The 7,743-nt window shown below is 39.5% G+C and overlaps 4 protein-coding genes across 6 annotated transcripts in view; 1 reads left to right on the top strand and 3 right to left on the bottom strand.

The window, feature by feature from the left end:
* LOC104815118 overlaps positions 1 to 734 on the bottom strand; it is a 3,687-nt gene extending 2,953 nt beyond the window's left edge. Inside the window, 1 exon segment of the mRNA XM_010543439.2 lies at positions 551 to 734. The gene's annotated coding sequence lies outside the window, so the exon portion shown is untranslated.
* Positions 735 to 865: 131 nt separating this feature from the next.
* LOC104815110 (nucleoside diphosphate kinase IV, chloroplastic/mitochondrial) lies at positions 866 to 3,562 on the bottom strand. The gene is made up of 7 exons (XM_010543435.2): positions 3,401 to 3,562; positions 2,373 to 2,510; positions 2,027 to 2,064; positions 1,900 to 1,950; positions 1,623 to 1,790; positions 1,408 to 1,520; positions 866 to 1,201 (listed from the first exon to the last, which is right to left on the bottom strand). The coding sequence occupies exons 1-7, from the start codon at positions 3,480 to 3,482 to the stop codon at positions 1,078 to 1,080; spliced, it is 714 nt and encodes a 237-aa protein (XP_010541737.1). The 5' UTR covers positions 3,483 to 3,562; the 3' UTR covers positions 866 to 1,077.
* Positions 3,563 to 4,122: 560 nt separating this feature from the next.
* On the top strand, positions 4,123 to 5,092 carry LOC104815081 (NAD(P)H-quinone oxidoreductase subunit S, chloroplastic). Its single transcript, XM_010543397.2, has one exon. The coding sequence runs from the start codon at positions 4,186 to 4,188 to the stop codon at positions 4,939 to 4,941; it is 756 nt and encodes a 251-aa protein (XP_010541699.1). The 5' UTR covers positions 4,123 to 4,185; the 3' UTR covers positions 4,942 to 5,092.
* Positions 5,075 to 6,420, bottom strand: LOC104815090. Of its 3 annotated transcripts, none has more exons than XM_010543415.1 (3): positions 6,279 to 6,420; positions 5,522 to 5,676; positions 5,075 to 5,284 (listed from the first exon to the last, which is right to left on the bottom strand). In XM_010543415.1, the coding sequence occupies exons 1-3, from the start codon at positions 6,346 to 6,348 to the stop codon at positions 5,267 to 5,269; spliced, it is 243 nt and encodes an 80-aa protein (XP_010541717.1). In that variant the 5' UTR covers positions 6,349 to 6,420; the 3' UTR covers positions 5,075 to 5,266. The 3 variants fall into 3 exon arrangements, with proteins under 3 accessions (XP_010541717.1, XP_010541724.1, XP_010541710.1); XM_010543422.1 differs by having other exon boundaries at positions 5,522 to 5,673; XM_010543408.2 differs by having other exon boundaries at positions 5,522 to 5,688; positions 6,279 to 6,416.
* Positions 6,421 to 7,743: the final 1,323 nt, after the last annotated feature.

Raw genomic sequence — 7,743 nt, 5'->3', positions numbered from 1 at the left:
CGGTTCAGTCGCCATCTGGGCACAGAAAAAACAGAATTTCCCTATAGATTAGACATGGATAGAGGAAGAAAACAGAGAAAAACCCAAGCAGAGATGTGCGAAATCTGATAAAACCCAACAAATAAAGGCAGAAGTTGAACAAGACGGGGATAGAATGTAAGACATTGGGGGAAGAAAATCAAGAGATTAGAGATACAGCAGACGAGATGGCAGCCATGGCAAACCTAAACCCTAGTTTGCCCATCTAATTGAAATAACCAAAACAGATTTCGTCAAACGAATAAACCAAACACCGGACGTTGTCGAATCAAGACGAAAAGAAGCTAACGATCTGATTCGTGAAGTAGCGAGGAAATCAACGAGACCTAGCTTGCCAATGTACAAAATGAATAAAAAAAACCCTAGTTTTTTGGAGAGAAAAAAAAAACAGAACAGTTTCCATCTGACAGATGGGCTAAACAACAGAAGTTTTCCAATCAAACAGACAAACATCCAACAATCCCAACTCGTGAAGAAACGAAGAAAACAAACCATAAGGGACAAAGCTCACCGATTCACAGAATAAAATCCGTAGCTGAGACGCAGACAGAGACGAAGAAGATGAACAAAGAGCCAAAGAGAGAGAACTGAAGGCTGTCGTCCTACAAACACACAACAACAGGAGAGGACGGAGAAAACCCAGGCGGCGATTATATAATCTTTATGGAGAAAACATGGTCGGCGGATTCCAATCAGGTATTAAAATACTGCAATTTATAACTTTCTTCGAGTCCGAGCAACGCCATCGATATAGAAAGGATTTTAACCTAAGCTACGTGGCAACACACCATTGGACACTGGTGAATATGGGAAAGAAAACACTATAAATAGATAAAAAGAGCAAACAGATGACATAACATGGTTTTAACACAGAGAGTTCGATCATAAACAAAAATACAAATCCCGGGAGGTTATTTCATGTTGTCTTTTGTCTCAGTAGCTCATCCTTAAACAAGACAGAGCATTATTGTTGTTGTGGTTGTTAAAGAAATCGATTTCTTCTAATGTCCGAGGAAAAAAAAAAGAAAGAAAGAAAGATCAATTCTGGCCATAGATCCATTTCTCGGAGTTGCTGGTGAACGAAACGAGTTCTTCGGGTTTGAACCACAGTTTGATCTCGTCTTTCGCGGTCTCTGGTCCGTCGCTTCCGTGGATTATGTTCCTGCGATTCAAACAATGCCCTCGATTAGTTTGTAGTTAAAAAGAACCCGGTTGGGGTTCATATTCCATATGAAATTTTATCGAAGATGGTAGTGTAGATCCACATTTGTAAACTTGTATAGGTTTGAATTCACACTTCAGATGATATTTTGATTAGTTCGAGTTTGTGCGGGTAATATATTTGTATGAGCTGGTGATGAGAAATACCTTCCAACAACAACTGCGAGATCGCCTCGGATTGTTCCTGGTTCAGATTTCTGAGGGTCAGTGGCTCCGATCAGTTTACGCCCGTATCTGATCACTCCTTCTCCTTCCCAAACCTAACAAGCCATAGATCAGATGAGATCAAGATTCAAGACCCAAAAATCTTCAAGGTGGTAATCAATTTTCTGAGTTCAAGGAAGTTTTTTTATTTTATTTACCATGGCAACAACAGGGCCTGAGCTTAGGAATTCACACAAACCGTTGAAGAAGGGTCTTTCCTTCAGATCATGGTAATGCTTTTGTGCAAAATCTTTTGAAGGGACCAAGATTTTGATACCAACAAGCTTGAAGCCCTTGCGCTCGAACCTGGAAATGATTTCTGATATCTGGCAATCATAAGAAAAAGAGTTGAGCATGTGAATAAGACACTACACATATAGGTACACAACTTGGAAGGAAAAAAAAAACAGGAGCATAAGCCGAGCTTTCTATTACCAGTCCTCTCTGCACTCCATCGGGCTTGATAGCAATGAAAGTGCGCTCCATCTGATTTGACACAAAATTTAGTTAAGAGGGCATAAAATTGGAAGCACAACAATGGGTTCCGTCCATGATATATTACCTCAGCTGCATGCACCTCTTGATCTTGGAGCATGAAAGCTATAAACAGAGACCAAAAAGAAAATACAGTGGAAATGCAATGTATTAGTCATCTATTGAAGCCAAGTCAGCATAAACAAAACATGAAGTGCAAGTCTCATCTTCCCCATATGGAGCAACAGCATTGCAAATCACCATATGAAAAATCTTAGATTTTCCAAACTTGCACAAATTTCCTTTGAGGGACATCACTTTCTTGTCAAAAGTATGATTTTCTTTAACCAGATGATGGGAGTGAAGATTTGGTTATAGTCACTCGAGGAGATATTCAGGAAAACAACATCATAAACCAAGTTATATCGTGAAACCTGCAGCAGGAAGAGCAATGAGACCACTGATCCAACTCCTGGAAGCATTCCCAGAAGCCGAGTTTCCAAAGTTTGATGCAAATTGAGGAACCTTTCCACCAACAGAAACCACTGCTGCCGCACCAATGGCTCGGCCTCCTGAAAACAGGTAAGAGCTTAGAACATTATAAAGAGACAAAAAAAAAACAAAGAGGAGCAGATCAAATTATTCTCAAATTTCATGGTGGTAACAGGAAACGAGATCTATCTAAAGCATCACTATTAGACAACAGACCAAGATAAGGACACAAAATCTTAAAAAGTCCAAATCCAATTATGAAGTGTTTGATGCCAAGAAACTGTGTATGGAACACGGTATGATACATACAACATCACGATCGTAAAGACATCAACGATGACGAACGAAAGTGGGGCCCGGCATTATAGCCCAATCAAATAAAGTTCCTTTTTTTCATAGAGATTATAATACTTCATAACAAGGGGTTCAAAAGTATGTAATCATATCGCCTAATTCTCTGATGATGAGACTAAACCTTTGACAACAACAAAAAAAAATCTAGATCTCCGGCTCTAGATGATCAAATAATCTTGATACCGTAAATCCATAAATCAGCCTTTAAATGCCATGTTCAAAAGAAACAGCAACTAAATTCAGGATTACCAAGCAAATGATAGGGATCGATGGATTAACGGAAGAACTTTGATTTTTTAAAAAAAATTTGAGAACACGAAAATAGGAATCTGTAAAGTGAAATCCAAAGCGAATGAGTTGAACCCATAATCGGCTCTCGATATGACAAACAAACGGAGGCGCTGATGCACTGGGGACTAACGAATCGAATACCAAATCAAGCTCAATCCAATCACACGATGAAAAGGCTTCCAAACAATCATCCAGCCAATCGATCGAGAATAAACATATCAGCGGTACAAACGATCAAAAACTTCGAGGAATATACACACGTTTCACGGGATCTAACGTTACTCCGATTGTTCATAAACACAGAAACAAAGGGAAAGTTACGTACCGGAGAAGGAACGAGCGTTCTTAGCTGAAGAAAGAAGAGACCTCGCGGCTCTGGAAGCCGATCTACAGATTTGGGAGTTCATCTTCTTCGGCGATGGAGAGATAGAGAGAGTGAGACTGAAGTCCGAAATGAAACAGAGGCCTCGCAAAATGTGACAGAATCTCTGGGCTGTTGGAGCATATATAGGGGGGATACTTGGGCCGGGTCGGGTAACAAAACCTACCCACTTAGTTGGGTTAGTGGGCCCAGGATTTATTGATCTGTTCACGTAACGAATAAACGGGAACCACGAGGGGGGGGGGAATAGTTATATTTACCAAAAAAAATTTGCCGACACAAAGATTGGTAATTATATTTTTTTTTTAAATCGACGAATAAAGTTTTTTTTCTCTCAACAAGTAAACAGTTAAAAGAGCGATTTTTCCATAAAACTAGAAAGCGTGTACTTGAATGAATATAATTCCCAGGAATTTTAGTTTTGCTTTTTCTCCCTCGAAATCATCATAAGTTCGGTAATTTTTGTTTTCTTTTCACCATTTTGACAAGATATCTAGAACCCAGAATCAAAAGACACCAAAAATCGGATTATGATAAACCGGAGTGGTCCACCAAATTAACGGATAGACCACGGAACCCAATTTCGTGGCAAGCCTTTAGGGATAGAACTATCTAACGGGATTCTCAATATGTGGCCACAATAACACTTGCAAATACCCCCCCAACCCTTCTCCCCCTTCATCTTCTCACCAACTCCAAGAAACACTACTATTGTGCAGAGCAGAATCATGGCAACTTCTTCTCTCACTATTCCGACCACGAGATCTAGGATTCACCGATCGAATTTCCTAGGCCAAACCCACTTATTTTCCACCCATCACCTATCAACTTTCCCAGTTCCCAAACAGCAATCCAACGTTCAGATCAAAGCCATGGCTAAATTCAATCTATGGGAAGTTATGGGAGGAAGAGGCCTATGCAACGGTGAGAAAGGTATCCAAAAAGAGCTTCGAAGGAACGTCGAAGATCAGGAAACATCAGTGGACGAGAGCAACAACCTAGAAACAGAGGATTCTTCGGTTAAAATACCTGAAAACGCTTTCGAGAAGGAGATGATGGGACTAACCGGAGGATTTCCAGGCGGCGAAAAGGGTTTGAAGACGTTCATCGAACGAAACCCACCGCCACCACCTGAAAAGAGAGGAAAGGGATCAAGAGGAAACGATGATGTTTCGGCGGTTGCCTTCCCGGGCACGGAAAAGAAGAAGCCGAGAGCACCCGAGCTGCCGCTTCTCATGCCGGGGATGATTGCCATTGTCAAGAACCCGAACAACCCTTATTACATGTACTGTGGCATTGTGCAGAGGATCACAGATGGGAAAGCAGGTGTCCTGTTCGAGGGAGGGAACTGGGACCGTCTCATAACATTCAGGCTCGACGAGCTTGAACGCAGGGAAAAGGGTCCTCCTGGGAAGAACCCCAAATCTTGTGTTCTTGAACCTCTTATTGAACAGATGCAACAAGGGGAGGCAACCTCTAAGTGATCTTCTCTTCGCCTTTTTGAGCTTCCATATATATATATATATATATATATATATATATGTGTGTACGTACCTTTGCTCCCAGGTTCTGGAGTTCTGACTGTGCTATAGTTTTCTTGAACATAAATAAACGATGGATTCCAACCACAAAGCATCTATAAGCATAGTCTGCAGTGTACGTTAACAAAGGAAACAGTTTGAATTCCATCTTTTCTGTATGCAATGAACATATCAGCTTCTATAGAAATCGAGTTTTAAGTATATTTAGTAAATCAAGCGAATTTGAAGATGTCTTCATTTCTCCTAGAGTCGAAACTCCATCACAGAATCAGAAGCAGCCACCCAACTGTCAAAATTTTCAGAAATCAATACGTAAGAAGAAGGATGGAGCTATCAACAAACTAAAAGAGGAACCCGGTTTCTCATCTAGGGTCAAGAAGAGTAAATAGTTTTAACTTTTAAATCTAAAATAAGAAACCATGGAACATATATAGCACATGTGAATCCACACAATTAGAGGAAGTTTCATATTGGTTTGGCCTGAACTGGAATAGCAATTAATTGCATAAAAGTGGTTACTTACCAATATTGCCTCGATTTCTTCATTAGAAACAGGCGTACGCTTTGGCTGCAATGAAGCTTTTCCACTAACAATCTTCGAAGCATTCAAATTCGAGAAGAAAAATGTATCCGCTTCATTTGCTGCCGACACTGCCTGATTCTTGCCCTCGGAACCTGCTGAAGAAAAATCTGTATGTGTCCGCTTTATATTTCTTCGTCATAGCCAGCAATAAATTTCAATACACACGTCTTCTTCATGGCAATCACCATCAAAAACTTTATCTTAAATACAGAATTCATGATTTAGAATGGGTGGGCAAGTGACGAAAAAGGAAATAATAAATGATCCGGAGCATCGTTTTCACATAATGAATCTCTTCCAATTCTAGCTTCCATGTCACTATCCCCCCCTAAACAAGCCTCCCATTGTCAAAACCGGAGTTTGATCTATTCAAAACGGTATCCATCATTCACATACTCGAATGCCCTCGAATCCAGGTATCTAAAATCCTGGAGATCTTAGAGGAAATCGATTATTCCACCAGTCAACAAGAGAAAGCACAACGAGATACTTTCTCACGGCCAAACGGATCGGCAACACACAAAAAACGATGGATACCACCACTATCGTCTTCGATTTCAAACAATGGAAACGTAAACAGACGTACGGATCAAGTAAGATAGGCCGATAAAACAATAAACTGAACATGATGAACAATAAGGATTCTACTGGAAAATTGAAGGAAGATCGGACATAGAGAGATTTGACAAATCAAAACCTGAAGGCTTCGGGTGTCGCTGTGGAAACTTGATGCGAGGAACCCTCTTCATTGCCTGAACTCCGTTCATCTCTCTCTGTCTCGAATTGGGGATAATGTTGACGGCGACTCTAGTCTCTCGAGATGTTCTTCTTTCACCGGCTACTGTTCTCCTTGTACAGTATGGGCCGTTTCGGCGAGTTGGGCCCAGTTATACTACTTTGACGGCGACTCTCGTGTTGTCTCTACATTTCAAATACAAACTACGTGATGTTTCAAGCTTCTACACGAGGGGATCTTTAGTAATTAGTTAAACGATAAAACATTGAGATTTGTATAAATAAATCTTTTAAATTATTCATTGAACCCTGCTTTTTAATTACCAAAGTGAAAAAATAACATTTAAACCAAATTTTAAAAGTCTAATAACGTTATAAATAAACACGTCGAATTGGACCCTGTTATAAAATATAATTATTTGTTTTTTTCCTTATTTTAACTTATTCAAGTATATAGCTGTGAGTAGGCATTCACATATGTAAAACAAAATCTTGATATGTATTTATCGAATTGCAGGGGTGTCAATCGTGGTCTGAGATCCGAGGCTCAAAACCCGACCCGGTCTAAGCCGAAAAATAGCGGGTTTCGGGTTGAGATATAGAGATTCAAAAAATTTTGGGTTTGCGGGTCGGGTTCGATTTAGGCTTCGGACTCGATTCGGGCTGGCCCGAAAAAACCCGAATTTAAAAAAAATCTTAAGAAAAAAACATATTAACAAAAGAAAATTGTGCGGATCGGCCCGACCCAATCCAAACCAGAGATTTTTAGGACCGGGCTTCGAATTTGATGATACAGGTCCGAAAAAAATCGGACCGGTCCGAACCCAAAACCCTCGGACCAAAGACGGGTTCGGATCGACCCGATTGATACCCCTATCGAATTGTGATCATAACAATTCTCATATAAGCAGAAACTTCTAAAGTCCTCGAGAGATTAGAGTACGGATTTGACTATATGTAGGTATAGAAAGTATTCAAGCTGACCATTTCAAAGAAATAAAAATGTCATTAACACTAATTAAGCATTGTTGTATTAGTTGAATAATTAAGGTTAATCAACCAATGAGTTTCCATTCGAACGCAGACTTAACCCAAAAGATAAGTCATGCTGCACTTTTGACTGTCAACTAGTTGGGGATGTTCTTTTTATTTATCAAGTGTCACGCCACATCAACTCCTGGAAAATAACAAAAAAGTGCAATTTCATAATATTTTTTTTGGTATGAGCAATTTCATAATATTAGTAATGTGTATTCACAGATTAACATCCTAAAACATAGGAAAAGAGCTTATTGTAAAATATTTTAATCACTGTAATATTTATTTTAAATTTAGTAATGTCTAGATTTGATTAAATTTATTCTGAGTTGAAATATTAAACCAAATTAAAATTGAACCGGGTATGATTTGATTTGATTGGTTTTGGA

Source organism: Tarenaya hassleriana, unplaced genomic scaffold (assembly GCF_000463585.1).
Source record: "Tarenaya hassleriana unplaced genomic scaffold, ASM46358v1 Cleome1, whole genome shotgun sequence".
Lineage (NCBI taxonomy): Eukaryota > Viridiplantae > Streptophyta > Magnoliopsida > Brassicales > Cleomaceae > Tarenaya > Tarenaya hassleriana.
Note: the sequence above shows the minus strand (reverse complement) of the source record. Positions and strands in the feature narration are given on the sequence as shown.

Excerpts from the sequence above, each read along its gene's own strand:
- LOC104815110 (XM_010543435.2), bottom strand. The coding sequence starts at position 3,482 with ATGAACTCCCAAATCTGTAGATCGGCTTCCAGAGCCGCGAGGTCTCTT. Across the intron at positions 2,065-2,372 it reads CATTGCTCTTCCTGCTGCAG|CTTTCATGCTCCAAGATCAA; the intron begins GTTTCACGATAT and ends CTCTGTTTATAG. Across the intron at positions 1,791-1,899 it reads ATGGAGTGCAGAGAGGACTG|ATATCAGAAATCATTTCCAG; the intron begins GTAATAGAAAGC and ends TATGATTGCCAG.
- LOC104815081 (XM_010543397.2), top strand. The coding sequence starts at position 4,186 with ATGGCAACTTCTTCTCTCACTATTCCGACCACGAGATCTAGGATTCAC.
- LOC104815090 (XM_010543408.2), bottom strand. The coding sequence starts at position 6,348 with ATGAACGGAGTTCAGGCAATGAAGAGGGTTCCTCGCATCAAGTTTCCA. Across the intron at positions 5,689-6,278 it reads GCGACACCCGAAGCCTTCAG|ATTTTTCTTCAGCAGGTTCC; the intron begins GTTTTGATTTGT and ends GGACACATACAG.